General features: G+C 43.3%; 1 protein-coding gene across 2 annotated transcripts in view; it reads right to left on the minus strand.

The window, feature by feature from the left end:
- The window catches only part of KCNJ3 (potassium inwardly rectifying channel subfamily J member 3), a 231,024-nt gene extending 215,787 nt beyond the window's left edge, over positions 1–15,237 (minus strand). For both annotated transcript variants that reach the window (XM_040440508.1, XM_040440509.1), the window contains exon 1: positions 13,582–15,237. In XM_040440508.1, the coding sequence (XP_040296442.1) occupies positions 13,582–14,253 (672 nt within the window). In that variant the 5' untranslated portion in view covers positions 14,254–15,237. The remainder of the gene's footprint in view (positions 1–13,581) is intronic.
- Between the last annotated feature and the right edge of the window lie 7,319 nt (positions 15,238–22,556).

Genomic DNA, 22,556 nt, shown 5'->3' on the forward strand with positions numbered 1-22,556 from the left:
ACTAGTAAACATGGCATAACCCCTTTAATACTGCAGTAATGCGAAGAATAACTGGACAGGGAAAACAAGACTGACAGGGCTGGAGCAGCAGGTAGTATTGCCATAAGTAGCATAGTTGCTAATAGTGAAAAATTTGCAAGGGATGTCCATAATTTTCAAAGACATTCCCAGAAGAGCCGAGTGTGCATGTGTATAGGGAGGTCGGGAGGAGTATCTGTTGGGCGACAGCTGTCTAAGGCTTATTTCCTGCTGTAATAATGTTGCTAAACCAGAAATTGCTGCAAGCTAAACACGGCCTGTGCAGCATATACTTATTTGTGTCAGAAGGAAACATAAGGAACAGTGGCGGGTTATTACATACTGCGGCCGGGCATGGGAGCACATAGTTCCCTGCCCCGCCGCCTATCACTGCCGTAGGCTTCAGGCCTAGTAGGCTTGAAACCTATGTGGTAGTAAAATCCCGGCGCAGGCATCATCACGTGCGATGATGTCATTGCGCGCCTGTGTCGGGGTGTACGCGCGCCTGCCTCACCATCACGGACACAGGTAAGTATTAGCCTTTATTTTTTTATTTTTTTTGTATGTGTGCCAACTTTGGGGGTCATATTACTGCAGGGACAGTGGGGGCAAATGATTACATGGGGCAAATTACTTAATATGGAGCAGTGTGGGGCAAATTACTCAATGGTGCCAGTGTGGAAGCAAATTACTTAATGGCGCAATATAGGGGGAAATTACTCAATGGGGACAGTGTGGGGGCAAATTACTTAATGGGGACAGTGTGGGGGCAAATTACTTCATGGGGCAGTGTGGGGGCAAAGTACTTCATGGGGCAGTGTGGGGCAAATTACTTAATGGGGACAGTGTGGAAGCAAATTACTTAATGGTGCAGTATAGGGGGAAATTACTTAATGGGGACAGTGTGGGGGGAATTTACTTCATTGGGGCAGTGTGGGGGCAAAGTACTTCATGGGGCAGTGTGGGGCAAATTACTTAATGGGGACAGTGTGGGGGCAAATTATTTCATAGGGGCAGTGTGGGGACATTATTTTTGGGGACACTATTCAGGCATTATTACCTGGAGCACAATATAGGGTGTTATTATTACTGGGGGCACTCAAGGGGACATTATAATTGCTGTAGACACTATAGGGACCTTTGGGATAAAATTACAGAAAAAAGATAATAATGCACTTAATAATTAAAATGCAAGCATTATATATGGACCAAGCCCTCACTCTGATGTAATAAAATCTGAGACACTTAGCCAATATATTTTGATCAAAACAGATCTGTGCCCGCCTACCAAGCGCCAAGGTGGTCTCAGGTCAGGCGGGTCCTACGCTAAACCTACCTAAGCCGTTGGGCTTATATGCTCAGGAGCGCAGACAGCTCCTTTGGACAATGAAAGGTGGAATCTGATTGGCTGCTATGGGTAACTTAGACAGTTTTGCTTTATACCAGTTTGATAAATGACCCTATTATGTCTACTGGGGTCACTATTTTTTCTGCGGTATAGAACCTGGGACATTGGGGAGTGGCAGCAGGATGACATTGTTGGGACCCCAGGATGGGGAGGTTGATGGAAAAATTGAGAAATCTAACATGTCCTTGTAACAAACTCTTCAGAGACGAGATGCGTCTGAAAGAATTTGTCATGATGGTCTGGGTCAGACACAGGAGAAGAGCAAAGAGAAGGTCTACATGACAGGAGATGTCCCTGGATATAGGAGGTATGTGGTGCTGTATTCTTTTCCAAGTCTTTTTTATTATAATCGTATGTATTTTAAATTTGGCAAATTTGTAACAGCCCAGATAACAGTGATAACTTTCTGTGTACAGATAACGTAGTAGATGTTCCCTGCAGTCCCCTGTAGCACCCCACATAACACAATAATTCACTTTGTTATGTGGGGTGCTACATAGGACTGCAGGTAACATCTATGACATCTGTACTCAGAGAGTTATGAGATGGTGGGGTTTGACTCCTGGCACCCCCCACCAATCCGCTGTTTGAGGAGACCGCGATGTTCCAGTGAGCGCTGCAGCCACTTTGCTCCTTACCAAGCACAGCGCTGTCCATGCGTTAGTGGCTTTGCTTGGTATTGCAGCTCAGCCCCAATCACTAAGATGGGACAGAGCTGCACCTAGACCATGTGAATGATGAATGTTATGTCATATGGCCTAGGAAGAGACTGTGGCGCTCACAAAGCACTGCAGCCTCTCCATACAGAATTTTTTTTAAACTAAAATGGAGGGAGGGGCCCGAGTTGGGTAGACAGCCCCAGGCCTATCATGCACTTAATCTGCCCCTGATAAGGAAGCACCTGACGAGGAACATGTGTAACTTAAAGTGCATCTCAATCATTATGTGGTTTTAATCAAAAATTCTGTGCTGATCAATTTCTCGATATATATTTATAACTATCAATATTGTGTTTTTAAGATACAGAGCTCCAAATCCACTGCGCAGACAGTAGGCATACAGCCACCACTAGGGGGAGCTCCAATCACCCACCACATAAATGGTTGTACAAAATATTCACAATATATTTATAGTTATACAGGGAAAAGTGTGGGAAACATAACAGTATGGACTTGGACCTGTTACAATGTGTATAAACATATGTGTTCTCATATGGTAAATCCGTTTTCGGATGACAGAAAGTGACTATTGTACAGAAAACGACAATATGATTTTATATTAGTCATAATCGAAGAGCGGAATTAAAATGGAAGAAGTGTTTAAGTTTATGAGCAGCCACCCCCTCACCGATCACTTCTTCCTGCACTCAAACAATTCATGTGCCGAGCCGGATTTTTATGTAAAAACATAAAACACAAAAACCAGCTACGTCTTTCCTAAGGGTTTATATGGCCACTTACTGTATATTATGACACTTACTGTATGCTACATGCAGCAGACCAATGCTCTGTCTACATCATGGGCTCTTCTGCTGTAACAGCCTCATTCTCCTGACTATGGATACACTGCAATATCGTTCACAGCCACTAGACCACAGTGGTGCTGTCTCTAGAAAACATATTTTTTTCTAATACCTGACAACTTCTTCAACACATAAGGTCCCTCAGCAATTGTTTTAAGCTCAGTCATGGATGATAATTTATGTAGTACATCATATTCAGCTTAGGTTTAGTGTCAAATCCTTGGCAATATGGTCTAGTTTATTGATTAGGCAGCACTTAGGCAACAATCTGCTAGTGGTAGTCAAGCGCTATATGCTTGTAATATAACTTATGCTCTAGTTTACCATATGGACGCACCTTTAAAAAAAAGGTAATGTACAAGGTAAGATCCAAACTAGCCAGACAGACATGTCAGCTATATAGTATACTAGCAGAAGGACCCGGCTTCACACGGGTATATTTCATCTATTTCATTTAATGTTTGTGTGTGTCGTTAAAAGATATCGACAGTATCCCCCATAGCAGTGACATCTACAGCCCCCCGCCCCTTAACAGTGACCTCCACAGCCCCCCGCCCCTTAACAGTGACCTCCACATCCCCCCGCCCCTTAACAGTGACCTCCACATCCCCCCGCCCCTTAACAGTGACCTCCACAGCCCCCCGCCCCTTAACAGTGAACTCCACAGCCCCCCGCCCCTTAACAGTGAACTCCACAGCCCCCCGCCCCTTAACAGTGACCTCCACAGCCCCCCGCCCCTTAACAGTGACCTCCACAGCCCCCCGCCCCTTAACAGTGACCTCCACATCCCCCCGCCCCTTAACAGTGACCTCCACAGCCCCCCGCCCCTTAACAGTGAACTCCACAGCCCCCCGCCCCTTAACAGTGACCTCCACAGCCCCCCGCCCCTTAACAGTGAACTCCACAGCCCCCCGCCCCTTAACAGTGACCTCCACAGCCCCCCGCCCCTTAACAGTGACCTCCACAGCCCCCCGCCCCTTAACAGTGAACTCCACAGCCCCCCGCCCCTTAACAGTGAACTCCACAGCCCCCCGCCCCTTAACAGTGACCTCCACAGCCCCCAACCCCTTAACACTAACCCCCCACCACAGACTAAAGGCCTGAGAGCTTTTATTGGCTGATAAGGGTCATGTGACCAGGCTTCTATTGGCTAATGCATTTTTTTTAGGAATATCTCAGGAACGGTTTAAAACCTTCCCGGACACCTGATGTACCCGTGTGCCAAATTTCGTGATTGTAAATGCGACAATGCGGATTCCTTTAACAGACATACATACACGCACACATACACTCAGCTTTATACGTTAGATAAATACGTCTCTCTGCAAAACCCCCTTTCTTACAATTTCCACCAAAATGATGGCATAATACCGTCGTATAGCGATAATATATAATCCTGCAACATACACATGCCCACATTATAACACAAAATAATGACCAAATAATACCATAATACTATTGTTTAGCTACAATATAATTGTGAAGCATACAACCTAATAATACCATCAAACAGGGAAAACATAATAGCATCATGGTTCTGTATAGTGATAAATGTAATTGTGCCATATACAGCTCACATATTACTACAAGAAAGTGCCCTAATAATACCACAGTACTTCTGTTTGATGACAATATAATTCAGCCATATAAAGTCCACATAATATCAACAGACAGTCTCCAAATAACACCACAATACTTCGTTTAGTGACAATATACTGTATGCAACCCACATAAAACCACCAAAGAGTCCCCCAAAAATACCACAATACTTTCGTTTTGTGTAATTCTGCTATATACAGCCCACATAATACCACCAAGCAGTGCTCGTATAGCAAAATATTTCTGTTTAGTGACAATGTAATTCCGGAACCTACAGCCAATATAATACCACCAGTGTCCAAATAATGCCCCAATACTTCTGTTTGGTAACACTATCCTACAGAGCTAGGTTCATGTCCTTGGGGAAGGAGAGGAAGATTTAGCAAACTGGGGTCTTGGCTAGTTGCGTCCAAAGCCCCCCCGCTCCTTTCCAATGTGTCCAGTGTTTGCTACTACAGCTTCCCCAGGAAGATAAAAAAAACAAAGGACAAACTAATGTATTTTCATTACAAAGGTTCAATTCAATTCCTTCAGAGGAATACTCCGCCTGGAGGTTGTAAAACTCTGTATTTAATGCAGAAACCTCCACTGACTATAAAACCAACCATAGCCAATTCTCCCTCGTACAGATCATTCTGAGCATTAAGCAGAATAGATTGCTTTTCCTATAATATGCAAAATTCCCCTTATCGTATAGATAGCTGGTGATTTACAGCCTCTGTAATAAAATACCGGGGTGGGAACCATTTCTAAAATCTTACCAGGTTGTTAAAACTTTACATATCTCCTGTCATAACTCATGAAAGACACTATTATTGAATTCTAGATGTGGTGTCATACAAATGATGTTCTGCAGATAAGTAGCCGGAGACTGTGCAAGAACCTACAAACAGAATCATTTATGAGCCCACAGCGAAATTTATTCAATTCTCCTATAATATAATGGAGAATATAACACTGTCACTAAATAATTTTGCTGCTGTACAGGTTTCGGGGGACTAAATTATATCATACTCCATAATAAAACATTATAAGAAAACAGTAATTATATTCTTTTAAATCACTTTTTGGTAGATAATATTCTGGATTATTAGATCAGTCACAGATAAGATAGATAGATAAGTCACAGAAGACGTCTCATCTAATAGAATGTTCCAAGAAAAACTGCTTAGTGCAGAACCTCAGGGGAAGTTCTTGACCTCATGGGCGGAGTTGTGCCCCACCCCCTAAGATCCTGCACTGATTAAATACATCAGCTTTTCCTGCTGGCTCTCATGATATGACTGTCTTAGTAAATACTTGCAATCCTGATAAAATAACAATTTAGGAACGTCTGTTGTTTTTTTTTTTTTTTTTTAATAGCTATGCTGTAACTCTGTTATTCCTCCTGTATAAGAAAGACTGGCAACAGTGTGTTACCCCTGGAAAACAGATCATGGCACTACAGTGAAAGCAGAACCGGTTTGCTTTGTGCACAAAGCATTTTTGTAAATGGATCTGTGAAAAATGTGTCTCCTTTTGAAGAATATGTACTATATCTGACTTAAATACTCCAACCTTGTTTTTTTTATGGCCCTGTACGAACCTGGCCTAATGGGACTATTTCAGTGAGGAGTAAGTAAAGCCTCGCTCACACGGATTACCACAGCTCTGCCATGTTATATTAAGAAGTAATGACAGCCAGGGGAAGATGGTTGTACAAGGTGCACACATAAATGACTCTAATGATAGATTCTGTATACTGCAGCTCCTTATTTTAGTACATAGGGTATCAGGATCATTATGCTGTAATCACACCATGCACAATGAATCTGGTGCAAAATGATCTCCCATTCACAGACTCCTTTCAGTTGCTCTGACTGAATCTTCATATGATCCAACCATGAGAGGGATCAAATGATGGCCTTTGCATACTAAATCATTAATAACCCCTCCAACTTCCACCTGCAGCAAGCCCCTAAGGAGCTGGTGCAGAGCAGACGATGGGAGTGGTAGTGGCCCTGATGAGATGCTATATATGTCACAGTATACTCCCTCAGGTAGGTCAGTATACTCCCCTGGGGATCGGTGCAGTATAAAGGTGGTTTGAAGAAGCAGGCAAGTAAAAGTATCATAGTCTCTCAATAACTTGTGGTACATCCAGCAGAAGTAGTGCAGTTTCTGGAACCAGATGAGGAGGTATGGTGGCTGGTTAGGTGAGAATTGAATGTCACTAGCAGGCATCTGTGGATATAGGTGTCCACTGTATGATACAGGCCTGTTGTTTTACTGGCCTGGAAGAAGTCTGGGTGATGGGTGTTTGAGCTGCAGCCCCTCACCTGCAGCAGAGTCTGTAATATTGAGATTTTGCTGATCACTTTGCTGTCTTTTGTCTTTGTAGACTGAGGCTTTTTTTGGAAGTGTGTTTGTGATTCTGATACTCTTCCTGGAGTCATGGTCTTGCGGGAGAGCAGGACACGTTCCCTTGCAGTAGGAACTCTGACATGTGCGTGCTTTCTCTTCTCTGTCTGGACTTGAAATCCCCCTCCTGGCAGGAAGCAGGACCAGTCCACTCCTACCAAGAGGGGATGAACAGGGTCATTAGCCCTGTTCCTGCCACCCATTACTCCGATGCTGGTGAACATGGCAGAAACATAATCACATAGCATAATTGCAGATACCCCCAAATCTGGGGTACTATGAACCCTCAGCCTTAATTTAGCAGTCTGTTTAAATTAGGGCATGCTGTGTAACATAATAGGGGACTGAGAGAGAACAAGGCAGGAAGGCTCCTGTAACGAAGTAGTTATGGAGGATGACTCCCAATTTTGAGTTAAGCTAGGAAGACACATGCTTGAACCAAGGGATGGAAGGCACTGTGGTAATGTACATAGATTTCAGACTTTTATTCCACTGGTAAAGGGACAGTTTTTCTGATGGGGTGGTGTCTTTATAGCACCTATAAAAGAGGTCCTATTCCCCCTCCTGACATGACTGCTGGGGTGGTATTTTGTGATGCACTACAGTATTGCTGGCCCTCCTACTTTGTGGTAATCTGTGCACTCAATGACCATATGGGGAGAGTATTGCACAGACCTCCATCCAATGCAAATTTGGCCTTTTTTCTCTCTTCTAGTTACCAAACTAAATTGATCCAAAACCCAAAACAAGTGCTTGTGTTTAATAAACAAAGGTGCAATCGCAGTACCCCAGACCTGGAAGTATCTGCAGTTTTTAGTTATGTTGTGGTTTATTATGTTATGTATGTACATCAGCATGACAAAGTATAGTTGGTAGAGACAGGGTTAACCACTGCCCTCTTAATAGGAGTAGGATGGTCCTGTTACCTGCCAGGAGGGGGAGTTCTAGCTTAGATATTGTGCAGTGAGGAAGCACAGTATTGAGCTCCTAACTGAAGGGTCTTAGGGACCAGCACTATATTCTTCTTCAGAGACAGAGTGAAGAATCCCAAGTGACGGCTTTCTTGAAAGCTACAGTGTTCTTAGTCAGCAGAGTGACCAGCAAACAACAGCTTTATAGACCCTGCTGCAAATGAGGGACTATGGTTCAGACATCCATCACCTAGATAGCATCCAGGCCAGAACAACTCAAAGCCTGCATTACACAGGCACAAGTACCAGCACATATCTGTTAGCCAGAATTTTGAGACAGTCATCATCAAGATAGCATACTATCAGCTAATTTACCAGCCACATACCTCATCATCTGGGGATAGAAATTGCACTTTGTCCACACTACTGCTGAATGTTATATTTTGCACTGAGAAACTTTTATTCTTTTACTTCTGGCCTGAGTCTTTAAATCACCTTTCCAATGCACCAGTCACCAGCAAGCAATGGCCTGAGGCAGCATATCATCGCACAACATCACATCATGACCACTACCACTCCCATCCTCTGCACTGGTTCATTAGGGGCTAGTTGCACAGTCTCTATAAGCATCTATTCCAAAATGCAAATCTATTACACTGAGAAACATGAGATTTGTGACAACAGTGTTCATCAAGAACCCTCTTAAAAGGGTTGTCCTAGACCTTTTTTAAACCCCCTTCCCGCACACACCTGATCCCCGCCACTCTGTGGCTCCCAAGATGTCTTCACTGGACCATGTCTATAATGTGGTCAAGTGTGCTGCTGCAGCCGATGACCGACCTCAGAGATGACGTGTCCCCAAGCGGCAAATCACTGTTGGGTCGCGTGCCGCTTGGGACATGTCACCGCTGAGGCCAGCCATTGGCCATGTCATACGTGACTCTGTTAGTGCATCAGTTGACAGACCAGAACTAGACGTCCGGTGAAGGCAGCCTGGGATCCAGGGAGCTGGCAAGTATAGATCTCTTCAATGGTCCAGCTAGGTTGGGAGGGAGGAGGCAGCTCCTTTAATGTAACAGAGGCAAGCTTGTCCTCAATCATCCGAGACATGTAATATGATCGTCAGTAGGCCTCTCTTCCTTCATTTTATAATTAAGCAAGTCTTGCACATTGAAACGTGAATGGACAGCATGGTTCTCGAAAGCTTTTCTAATTGTGCTCCCTCCCCATGCAGATAATGAAAAGGGCTTACTGCTCTTAAGAAGTGAACGGCATACAAGCACTTAATGATTTATTTGTGTGTTGAGCATATTAAGCACTCAGGGAATGCACACATTTAGGAAATGCTTATTTGCAAAACCTTGAAGAGAAAAGAAAAAAGCCTCAAGTGACAAAACATTTAGCAACCGGCCAATCAACATCGTAAAAAAATCAGCACCCTATTTTTCCCATTGTGCACCGCACTTCAACCTCCTCTGCCACTTTGCTTCTCATTTAAGATTACCCTCGAAGGCACAGATCATCTTTCAACCATAATGTGCACAGTGAACCTTATATAATACTAAAAATAAACTCTAGATAAGGGCTAAATCTAGCGAGCGTCGCTCTGATTGTTAATTTACTTCGATGCGGTAGTAAAGCCTGAACTCACATCAACCCTGTCCATTTCCCGGAAGAAATCGGGGGTGACTAAAAGGGTTAAAAAAATCAGTGTCACGGTGGCTTCTAGAACAGACGTGAAGATTTTCAGAGTGTTGCAAGATGTTAATTGAATGCCCTTCCCAGCATGAAACGCTCGTCTGTTTTGTGGATGTGATGTATGCACCGCAAAGGTACATATAGAATCCAGTGCAGCCTATGGGAAGGCGTACTGACTTGTATATGTGCCTAAAGAAAAACAATCCTAAAGACGATCTGTCTCCTCTTCTGATACATCTGTTTTAGTAAATTCTTGCATTCCCCAATGTAATAACATAATGGAGTATCTTTTGTTAAAACGTTGCATTCTTCCTCTGATATTCCTTCTGAAAACAAATGAATTGATTCGCAGTTGGAGGATAGCTCCTACACATGAACGATGTCCAATCAGTGCTGCTGACAATGCCAGATGGTGTAGGGGCAACACCTTTTTGACAAGGGGATTGATAACGCCCGGCTGTCAATTTATTCAGATATCTCCAGGAGAAACAACAGAGGAATGGCACAATGTACAGTTCTACCAAAAGATGTTCTAGCATTGTTATTTTAGGCATATGCAAGCATTTACTAAAACAGGCATGTTAGAAGAGCAGGCGGGTCCTCTTCAAAGGATTCGCTCTTCAAATATTCCATTTAAACTATGTGACTCTGGGTTAAAAAATGTATGTACCTACTTTAAAGGTTTAAAGGGGTTTACAAGAGTACAATATTGATGACCTGTCCTCAGGATAGGTTATCAATATCTGATCTGTGGGGATCCGATTGCCTGATCCTAAACAGATGTTTCAAGAGGCCATGGTGCTCGGGGTGAGTGCTGCGGCCTCTTCCTAGGTCACATTCAAGTAAATGGGCCTGAGCTACAATACCAAGCAGAACTGCTATACAAGTTATGTCACTGTGCTTAGTATGCAGTGAGGAGGCAGCAGCGCTCACTGGTAGTGCCATGGTGGCCTCTTCAAACAGTTGATCAGTGGGAGCTTCGTAAGTTGGACCCCCATAATAAGATATTGGTGACCTGCACTGAGAATAGTTCATCAATATTGTACACTGGGAAAACCCTGATAAAAGCTAGGATTGAAAGGGGTTGCAATCAATATACTGAAGGCCTTTCCTCAAGATACTGTAGGTCACCGATATCAGATCATTGGGGGTCCAACTCTCTGCCTGTTACTGGAGCTTCATTGTAAGGTAATAAAGATGCAGTGATTTAAAGTAAAAGTTATTGCAGGTTAAGGAATACTGCTGTGAGAGGCAGGGTCGGGGCTGTTATGGGGAGGGGGATCTGTGGATGGCACTGTTATGGGAAGGGGAATCTGTGCACTGTTATGGGGAGGGGGATCTCTGTGGATGGCACTGTTATGGGGAGGGGGATCTGTGGATGGCACTGTTATGGAGGGGATCTGTGTATGGCACTGTTATGGGGAGGGGGATCTGTGGATGACAATGTTATGGGAAGGGGGATCTGTGGATGACACTGCTATGGGGGAGATCTGTGGATGACACTGTTATGGGGAGGGGGATCTGTGGATGATACTGCTATGGGGGATATCTGTGGATGACACATATAGCTTAAGATGCTATATAGTGCCATCCACAGATTCCCCTCCATAAAAGTGCCATCCACAGATCCCCCATAACAGTGCCATCCACAGATCCCCCATAATAGTGCTATCCACAATTTGTTTTAATATGGCCCTTGAACATAATTTTTTCAAGTAAAATCATATTAACCCCTTTTTTTTACATTTTGGTGTTTTTTCCCGACTTACAGTGCACAGATCACCCTCCCCATAACAGTGCCATCCACAGATCCCCCATAACAGTGCCATCCACAGATCCCCCTCCCCATAACAGTGCCATCCACAGATCCCCTCCATAACAGTGCCATCCACAGATCCCCTCCATAAAAGTGCCATCCACAGATCCCCCATAACAGTGCCATCCACAGATCCCCCATAATAGTGCTATCCACAATTTGTTTTAATATGGCCCTTGAACATAATTTTTCAAGTAAAATCATATTAACCCCTTTTTTTTACATTTTGGTGTTTTTTCCCGATTAATCGATGAAATTATTGACAACTAATCGATTATTCAAATATTCGTTAGCTGCAGCCCTAAAGAGAATGCAGGATGGGTAAGGCACTAGCAAGTTCTACTGCTAGCATCACAGACTTGAAGAGCTTGAAGCATTAGGAGGTAATGAACCTGGACATGTCAGCCACATTGATTGACATACATTGTGTATTCTTCTCCAAATTTTTCATCTATTTCTAGCCTAGAGCAGGACATTTTCCAAGAGCCCGGTAGCCAACCCACTGTGAAAATTGATACTGATGCCCCACATTTTTTTTTTTTTTACTTATTGGTCTATGAAAGTTCTTAAGGCCAGGTCCGCAAAAACATCAAATCTGCCTCCAGGACTCATCTAACTGGCTTCTACAGTCTACAGTACTTTCACCTAACCCAATGTGTAACGAGTAATTGTGCAACTACTGTACAATGTTTTGGAAGAAATGGAATGAAATGGTGGAATGTTTTTTGGATGGATTTCAGGTGGTGGTCATGAAGCCTTTCTTCAGTGTGTGCATTACAGTTCCAATACAAGAGCCCTCAATTACTCCAATAACTTAAAGCAAATAGGGTTTGATGGAGGTTCTGTTTTGCAAACTGTTAAGGGTTATAGGTCTTGACCCTGCATTGCAGCCATTCCAGCCATTGGAAGTCCAAATACCAGCCTAAAAACAAGTCTAGTAACCCAAGCTCACAGTGTTCTAGAGATCTACCTGAATTTCCAATACAGCCACCTGAAACTGACCTTATGCTGCCATTTACAGCTTGTGTTCAATGTGAATTAGCAGTTTTCTTGACTGACTATTGAACTGAGATGATCAGAATTAACAAAATGGATTGTGGTGAGGATAAATGAAAGTGATGGCACCACAAATCAATACTGTTGTAGTCTGACCTAGCAAAATACAGCCAAGAAACAAGGAGACTCCAGGGGATCATTATGCCAGAAAGTTATGTGAGAACATAAATTTGTTGGTCTAACAGTGATGGATGAGTGAATAAATAAGCAACCAGCTTAGTCTTCACTGCTGACTTTAGATTAGAAAATCAACCTCGGGGTTTCCTAAAAATGGTACACAGCATTAACCCCTGAGGTGTTGAGAAATCAGGATATCGTGTTACCATGACAGCTCCATAATAAACCGACTATAAAAGAATTTGCCTTGGAAATTTTCACCGCACAACTTTAATAACACTGGAGTACAAATAAAGGTCAGCTAGAAATGGCTGCTCGATTACTAGGATAACAAGGCTATCGTTCGACCTGCACCATCCACATTTTCAGCAGAAAGTAAATTGATCTAACCTCAGTCTAATTTACTCACGGTGGAAAAATTAAGATATTAATGGTAAAAAATTTGAAGCAATTCGATTTCAGTTAGAATTTAGGAACCCTGGAAAAAGCCGGCCTTTCTGAGTAGAATTTAGGAACCCTGGAAAAAGCCGGCCTTTCTGAGTAGCACACTGGCATTGTGCAGCCCACAGCTTGCTCTAAATACTATCATCAATATACTGTATATAAACACAACTGGGCCAGAATTCATCTCTACCTAGTGAAAGCGAGCATGACATTTAATTCTACCTTTTAGATGCTGCGTGAGACAGTAAAAATTAGATTTAGGTCATATTTTCCAGAAATAGAAGATTTAATTACAAGTGTGAAACTCATAAGAACAGACTGTGATATTTTTTGTGCAGGTTAGATTGTCATATATTGTACTTGTTTGCAAGAAATACAGGCCGCTTATCTATTTCTACTCAACCTTTAACATCTAGTCTGTTGTGGTTATTTACGACATCAGTGTTGTGGTTACTTACGACAAACTCTTAGCCTAACAGCTATGGTGGACATAGGACATACCGTAACATCCATATTTAATAGTGTCCAGTTATTTTTTCCCAAATGACACATCACAGTATTCTAGACAAAAAATGCAGTTATGGATACTTACTTTGAGTAATTTACAGCGGATTTGGGCAGATACCATATGGCTGTTTCGAAGGTTGCCCACTCTGAACATCAGGGTGAGCTTGCCATCTCTCATGGAAATGACTGCATATTCACTGAACATTAAAGTTTCGGCTCTCTTTTTGGGTTGAGACATCTTTATGAACATGCAACCTATCAAAAAGGCATCAACGATGGAACCTAGGATGGACTGGAAAAGGAAGAGGATAATTCCTTCCGGGCACTTGTCAGTAATGTACCTGAATCCGTAACCAATGGTGGCCTCAGTCTCAATGAAGAAGAGAAAGGCTGATGGAAAGTTGTAGACGTTAGCCACGCAAGGTGTGTAGTTTTCATCATGTGCTTTATAGAGATCCCCTCTTATGTAGGCAATGACCCACCACATGGATGCCATAAAAAGCCAAGCTACTGTATAAGTCAGAATAAAAATGAAAAGATTCCAACGCCATTTAAGGTCCACCAGGGTGGTGAAGAGGTCAGTGAGGTATCTGCTGGTCTCACTCCCCAGGTTGCCATGCTGGACGTTACATCGGCCGTTTTTTTCTACAAACCTCTGTCTTTTCCTTTTGGGGGCAGCTTGATTAAATCCAGAACCACTCGACGAAGTGGTGACTACTTGATAATCGTCCCCAAATTTCCTTCGGAGTGCAGACATAATATGAAAAAAGCAACAACAGCCAGATTCAGTGGATGTGCAAATCTGTCACTTTTTTTACTTCCTTCTCCAGGTTTTCTTTTTATTTATTTTTCTCAATAGCTTTGATTTCTATTACGGAGAAAGTGATGGTCCCTACGCTCAGCTACAAGCCGCATAATCCATGGACATCCATCAAGATCTCCTATCGAGCAAAATACCAAACTGATTTACTGTATCAATTTCTGTCTTCTTAAAGACAATACAAATGATATCATTATCTCATCCCCAGATCCCGAACCCTTTGGCTTTGGTTCTGCAGCAAAGCATCTCCTGCAGGGTTGATGTTGCCTAGAAGTTGGCATGCAGAAAGGAGAAAATGAAAGAAATAAAATAATGAAAAAAACGATGAAGGAACCTGATAGCCAATTGTTTCTTCTAGCTTGTCAGGTACGAGGAAGGAAGTTTCGCATTGAAAGTATCACTGAGCAAAATGCACAGGAGTTCAAGCGGAGGTCCAGCCTAGCAATTTCAGAGGCAATGTCCTCCCTCCCCCCAAACTGAAGATCAGCAGAGCAGAACTGTTCTGTGCTTGCAATAATCTGAGGATGGAGCACCGTGGGTTGCTTCTCTTCAAGCAACCTACTCCTAGCTTCCTGGGATGTTATGGACAAAAGCACTAATGATGATCCTCACAGCTCAGGGTCTGCTTTTGGCTTCATGTCCTTTGTAAGATCCTCTGGAGACTTGATGAAGATGTTAATGCATAGAAGTGAGATCAGGATGAGATGGTTCCAGTCCTTTTTCTTTTTGGGGGAGGTGATAGGATCATCATGATTGTGGCCAGTGTGTGTTAGGGAGAATGGAGATAGTGTTGGTGTATGTGAGTGTATGTGTATGTGTGTGATCAGCTGCAGGGATCTGTAGCTCCTCCTGTTCTCTCTCTCCTTTCCACTCCCCATATATATACACTGAGCTTCCAGACTGCAGTGCCCAGCTCACAACAGGAACGTCTTCCTCCACATACAATGCACTTACATGATGTACGCCGCTTGTTCTACATGAGTGCAGGAGAACAGGTGTAATTGCATGCACTGGAGCATGATGCCTCCCCATTCCCCCATTGCAAGCTTTCTGAGCCCTATGTATGCACTGTATGTAGGGGAAGTCAATGCTGCAGGACTGTGGGCTTGCAGCAAAATGTAAGTTTGACAATTCACCCCCATATTCTGCGTTACTCTTTAGAAGCTGCCATTCACAGAGTATGGAGTAGGAGAGCTGTGGGAGTGTTGGGAAAATGAAGTGATTTTTTTTTTTTTAACTGTGTAAGTGCTGCTTTGGAAAAAAAAGACACAGCTGTCCTCAAGACACAAGGATGAATGCTGAATCTTGCATATGTCTTTCTGTGTATGCGAGTGGGTGTGCATAATATTTCCTCTCTGTTTCTGGGAAAGCTGGGTCACAAAATCAACATCTTGCATATTAGGGATTATCAACCTTTTTTTTCCTGCTTTCTGAATGGCCCCTTTATGAGTGAGTACCTAAGGATTCTCAGGAGTCTAAGTGACAACTTCCTCCCTTGCATCATGTCAATTGGTCACGTGATGAAAGGAGAGCAGGTCGCAGTAGGGGCTGACCAAGACAAGCATCCAAGGATGCGGAGAGAAGGAGCTGGGATCTAGCATTAGGAAACAGGTAAGTATGCTTCCCTTGGCAGCTCTTCCCAGGGAGGGGGATTTTCCCCCTACCCCCCAAAGGTAGCCCACCCCTTTACGTTTATACCACCTACTAATTGGCCTCCTTTGCACTAGAATTTTATAGTAATTGTGTTACACAATGTAGCACATTAAGCCACATCCCTTTTCCCCTAGGCCAAGTGAAGCACAAAAAGTGTCTAAGACACTTAAAGGGAACCTGTCACCTAAAAAACGCCTCCCAAACCACCAGCATTACCTTAAAGTAGCCAGCAGTATGTTCCTAAAGATCCTTTTCTTCCTCCGGTCAGATGCACCAAAATCTTGAAAAACAAACTTTAATCCCCTGCACGCGCTATGTAACAGCAGAGTTTGAAGTCAAGGGGGCAGCGGCCTCCTCGCTTCAAGTCAAGATAACCACGCCCCCTTTCCCTGCCCCTTCACCTCTGATTGGCAGCCGCTCACGTGAACGTCTGACTCACACTCGGCCCGGCTTTGCTGAACAGCCGAAAGCTATCAATCAAAAGCGAAGGGGCATGGAAAGGGGGCGTGGCTATCTTGACTTGAATCGAGGAGGCCGCTGCCCCCTTGACTTCAAACTCTGCTGTTACATAGCGCGTGCAGGGGATTAAAGTTCATTTTTCAAGATTTTGGTGCATCTGGCCGGAGGAAGAAAAGGATCTTTAGGAACATACTGCTGGCTACTTTAAGGTAATGCTGGTGGTTTGGGAGGCGTTTTTTAGGTGACAGGTTCCCTTTAATAAGTGTGGTGCACAGTATGTAAACCAGAATTCTGGCACATTTTCATTACTAAATCTTTCCCAGTGAGATTTAGACAAATCTATCCTGACAAACCACGCTTTTGGCAGACAGAACTCGGCATCGGTCATGGTGAAGGCTTATTTGAATATAATTGTCAAACAATAGTCAAAATCTGCCATTTCAGCCAACTTTTATTTTCTATTATCTGTGTGTGAACAGGACTGGTGATGACAGACGTCACTGGAATCAGCAGTCTTGAAAGTCCAACCTAAGCCTATTCAGTATCCAGCACAAAACAAGGCATTTAAGTTATACAAGCACTTTGGGGTAAAGGCACAGAGCCAAAATAACACAGAGCTGAACCCAGACATATCCCCTTTTTCCCTCACTTCCCCCTCTGACATGAGCATCGGTGCATTTCAAGGGCTTTTTCTGGAGGTCCGGTGACGTATCACGCCGTTAGGCAGAGGCTGCCGCCTAGCAGTGAGCTCGGTGATGTCACCGGAACTAATGGGTGGGCTTTAGCGCTGCCCTAGCCTGTAAAATGGCTAGGGCAGCGCTAAAGCCCACCCATCAGTGCCGGTGACATCACCGGGGACACTGCTAGGAGGAAGCCTCTGCCTAACAGTGTAAAAATGTAAACAAAAAAGCCCTTGCCCTGTGCGATCCAGCAGAACATCTGAGCAGGGGAAGAAGGGGATATGTCCGGGTTTAGCTCTGAGCCTGGAAAACCCCTTAAAACAGTAAATGAAAGTCCTGTCCCATTTGGATGCTAACTAAACAGAGGTTTCTACCTCTCCTAGGTACAAATACCTTGCAGACAGGCTCGGACTGGTCCACAGGGGTACAGCTGAATCCCCCGGTGGGCCCTTGAGCAAGGTGGGCCCCTAGTCTCCCCCCCCTGCACAAGTGGCACATAACACAGTAGACTTACTGAACGATATATATATATATTCAATGTACAGCACCCCAACCAGTCTATGTTCATATAAAAAACTTGATAGATTTTTGAAGAAACTCCCCAGTTTATTATTATAGACACGATCAGAGCTGAGATGACTTCTAGGTATAGAGGAAAGCTGCCAGTGTCCCCTTCTCCCCAGGACCTACCTTCTCAAAGTTGCTGCAGGGACCCCCATATTCAATAATCCGGTAGCATCTTGCTGCTGTGTGAGCAGGTAATATTTGAATGCATCTGTACGTTAGGACCCCAAAATAAATTTTAATGGTGGGCCCTAGGCACCCCAGTCCGACACTGCTTTTGCAGATCAGAGACAGGTCTACCAGCTTCAAGGCTGTGGCCAGGACTGAGGAATCTATTTATCACCCAGTAACAATCCCAGTGACCACACCTGGGAACACCTCAGGCTAGGGAGAATAGCTGTACTGGAGTGGCATGGAATGGTAGGTCCTTCTACCAATCCTACATTCCATAAAAAAATATAAATAAATCCAACCCATAGACAAAGTCTGAATAAACCAGCTCCAGCAAACCATACCTGGCTGAAACCAAACAGCCTTCTGGGTTCCTTTTACTGTATATCAACCTTCTGAGCAATCTGGGCAAGATATAAACCCCCTCTTGTACCTCACTAAAGACCTTGTTACAGCCTTCAGAATCTACATCTTAATATATAGGGTGTTTAGTACTGGTACAGGAGAAAATTCTTGTGCAGTATTTAAATATATGTGTTTCTTCTTATGTTTTCCCGTAATGACATTTGTGGTTTTCTAAAAGAAATGTCGACAATGCTTCAATCTGTCCATGGCTCTTTTGAATGTAGAATTCATAGAAAGCCTTGCTAATCAGAAAGCCTGCTGGGAAGTGCAGGACATACAAGGGTTGACAGCTGGTAACGTTGTATCCCTGGGATGTACTCTCGCTCATGTGCATCCCCTTCCCTTGGTGGAGCCCATGTCACTGTTATATATAGGAGAAGGGAAACATCATATCCTCATGTGGTCATCACAGAGCAGATCTACAAATATCCATTCTTCATTTCAGGTTTATATGAGTGCTGTCCGCCTCTACCATGGGTATTGTATTCCAATTTCCACCAGCAGTTTTGGATCTGCTAAGGAAATATGAATTTAGAAATTGCTTACCAAACTAGTGAAAGTGTGCACAAGACACCAAGGAATTCACGGCAACCATAGAGTTCTACTGAAATTTCATGTGATCTCAGATTTGTAACCCTCAAAATAAAAGGATTCTGATTTCGCTCACAGCTGTCTCTATCTCAGCAAGTACAACAGCTACAGTCCTTACCCTGCTGGCATGCCAGTGGTCCAGGGCTGCTGGGCTCCTCATTTTCCCACCGGACATGCATGGAAGTGTGCAGCTCCAGTCACTCAATGAACCTGAGCCCTACTACTTGCTTGCACTCTGTCTTCGCTCATAGGTAGCATGCTCCTTTTGACTCTTTGCCATCTTGATCCTCACTAGCCTAAGACTATCGGCCCCTGGATATTTCAGGCATATTCCCCTGTGGGAGGATGGCAATAGGTTCTTGTAGACTACTTTCCTGCTAAGGTATGCTATTTGCCTTGATTTTTTATTTATTTATTTATTTAGTTAATGCACTTAATGCTCAAAATCTAAGTTCCCTATTAGTATGTCTTTGGACTGTGGGAGGAAACCAGAGTACCTGGAGAAAGTCCACGGGGAGAACATACAAACTCTGTGCAGATGTTATCCTTGGTCAGTTTCAAACCTAGGACCCCAGCGCTGCAAGGCACTAGGGCCAATCACTGAGCCACCGTGCTGCCCACTCTCCTGCGTACCAACTATGGCTTGTCTCTGTATCTGACCCTTCACAGCTTTATCTCTTTATTGAACCTGAGCTTCCTTGCCTGACCTTCAGACTTATTTTGAATTGCTCTTATATTGCCTGCTCTAACCTCGCGCTGCCCCTGACTACAGTTTAATTTGACCACTTGTTGGTTTGCACCAGTGTCTCTTGACCCCTATGGGCCAGCAACTAATCAGACACTATTTAAAGAGGTAGTAGCCTGGTGTTTCCCCTGCAGTGGAATCCAGATCCTTCTATAGAGTTTAACGGTTGAAATCTGGGGGCACTTAGATACTGAGTAGAGATGAGCGAATTTCATATTTTGAAATTCGTTCAAACTTTGTTTGGTGGTAAAAGCAGAATTGCGTTATGGATTCGGTTACCACGGACCATAAAGCAATTCTATGGCGGAATGCATAACGGAACGCCTTTAGAGGCATTCCCTCATTCCTTCCGTCATAATAGAAGTCTATGGGCTGCAAAACGGATCTGTCCCGTTTCCGTTATGCAGCGGAGTCCTCTCCTGCATAATGGAAACCGGACGGATCTGTTATGCAGGCCATAGACTTCTATTATGACGGAATGAATAACGGAATGCCTCTAAAAGGCGTTATTGTCCGTGGTAACGGAATCCATAACGCAATTCAGCTTTTACCACCAAATGAAGCGTGAACGAATTTCAGAACATGAAATTCGCTCATCTCTAATACTGAGCTAATGCACTTATGAGTAACCCCAAGTCATATTTTTTCAGTTCACACAGTGAATCCACATCCACTTTGTCACAAGGCTTTTTGTCTAAAATCAAATGCAATTGTCTGTGTGGTGATATATATTGAGTATTTTCCGCATTCCGCATTTTATGCCGCGTTACAAGACATTGAATGCAGTGGAACTCCAAATTTATAACAAAGTGTCATCCAGTTGTATTCAGAATTCTGCAGGTTTTCCTGAGCTCATTTCTGGTAGCATCTTCTGACTGTTCAGTGTCCTCTTGGTGCAGGCTGTGTCGATTTGCATCATGACAGAAGCAGCTTTCACACCAGACACTGTATAATAATTTGATTTACATTGCTGTGAAAACTTATGTGAGCAATTTATTACCTTTAGGCCTAGTTCACACGAACGTATGGCTTTATAGTTTTTTGCGGTCCGTTTTTCACGGATCCGTTGTTCCGTTTTTGAGTTCCGTTGTGTTTCCGTTTCCTTTCCGTTTTTCCGTTCCGTTTTTCCATATGCCATGTACAGTATACAGTAATTACATGGAAAAAATTGGGCTGGCCATAACATTTTCAATAGATGGTTCAGAAAAAACGGAACGGAAACGGAAGACATACAGATGCATTTCCGTATGTGTTCCGTTTTTTTTGCGGACCCATTGACTTGAATGGAGGCACGACCCGTGATTTACGGCCAAATATAGGACAAGCTCTATCTTTCAACGGAACGGAAAAACGGAAATACGGAAACGGAATGCATACGGAACACATTCCGTTTTTTTTGCGGAGCCATTGAAATGAATGGTTCCGTATACAGACCGTATACGGAACACAAAAAAACGGCCCGTACACTCGCAAAAAAAACGTTAGTGTGAATTAGGCCTTAGGCTTATTTCACACCATGAATTTCACCTTAAATTTTCAAGTGGTTTTGGGTGGCTTTTTAGGCAGGCAGTTTTTAAAAGTGAAGAAAAATGCCAAAAACCCACTGTCATGCAATTTACATGTCAATATTGCCATTGGAAAAGGGGCAAAATGGGTTAAAAAAATAAATAAATAAGCATTGTTCACTTCGCCAATCTCCCAGTGCAGCTCTGACACCTACTAAACCTTTGGTTTTCCATTACTTTTATTTCACTTCATTGCCATGAAATGAAATTGTGTATGGGTTGCAGAAACCTCATTCACATTCTCTAGAGAAGGATTATGCTCAGAATTGATGCAGATTTGCACAGACTGGGAACTGGGAACTTAAAGTGGCCCTGGAAAAAAACTAAAAGTGGCACCATGTTGTAGGATAGTCCAAATTCAAAGAAGGTGGGGCAACACAAGCCACAAGCAAGCAGGGACAGCGGAAGTAGGTGGGGACAGCAATACACTAGTGCAGCACAAAATACTGCCCCAGCAAAACCAAATACCACAGTGCTGCATAAAATACTGCCCTATCACCATAATGAGGCAGGTGATAGAATTGAATTCAGGAGGGCAGATGGCCAGATGCATACTTGATGCTCCTATTATTAATGCAGAGATCATCAAATCATTATGTACCTGGCCAACGGCAGAGAAGGGCTTTGATGGCCACCTGGCCATTGGCCCACCCGGAAATCAGACATATCTCATGGACAGGTGCGGTGCAGCTTATGGAAGAAAGTGGTCATACTGTTCTAATCCTGGACAACTGGGCAAGAAATAAGTGTACATTTCTACATTAAGATCATGGGAAGATGCTAAATGTTTTTGAAAGTTCTTGGTTTCCTGTCTTCTCAAATTTCAGTCACAACAGAAACCTTGCACATTTCCAGACTCTTGGATTCTCATTAATCATGGGCATGCAGCAAACCTTCCCTCGAGAGAGAATTAGTGGATGGTGGGATGAGCCAATACTTGTCAATAACTTCTCCATATTAAACTGTAGTCAGGGACGATGTTTGCACATTGAAGCCATCTGTTAATTTTAAAAAACTCAACAACCTTCTACTGCCTGACGCGGGACCATAAAGAGCGACAAGCGATGATAAAAAAAGTTTACCAGCAATTATTTAAAGATCCTTCACATTGTCCGATGGAAAATGCATGGGGAATGAAGGATCGTTACTGTGATTGTTTATTTCCCAGGCATTTTACGTTATGTCAGAAGCACATCTACTTGCACAAGCAGACAGGCAAACCAACATTTTTATGCCAGCATAAAAGATCCGATCAGCCAAACATCTTTACGAATTACTAGCCACAGTCTCATTAATACCATCAAGTCTACAATTGGGTTTGGATAACATTTTGGTATAAATGATAATGGATGGTATAGACTAATATTTTGTGTATTTTCCACATTTTCCTGAGGATACGGTTGTCCT

This window comes from Bufo bufo, chromosome 7 (assembly GCF_905171765.1).
Source record: "Bufo bufo chromosome 7, aBufBuf1.1, whole genome shotgun sequence".
Taxonomy (NCBI): domain Eukaryota; kingdom Metazoa; phylum Chordata; class Amphibia; order Anura; family Bufonidae; genus Bufo; species Bufo bufo.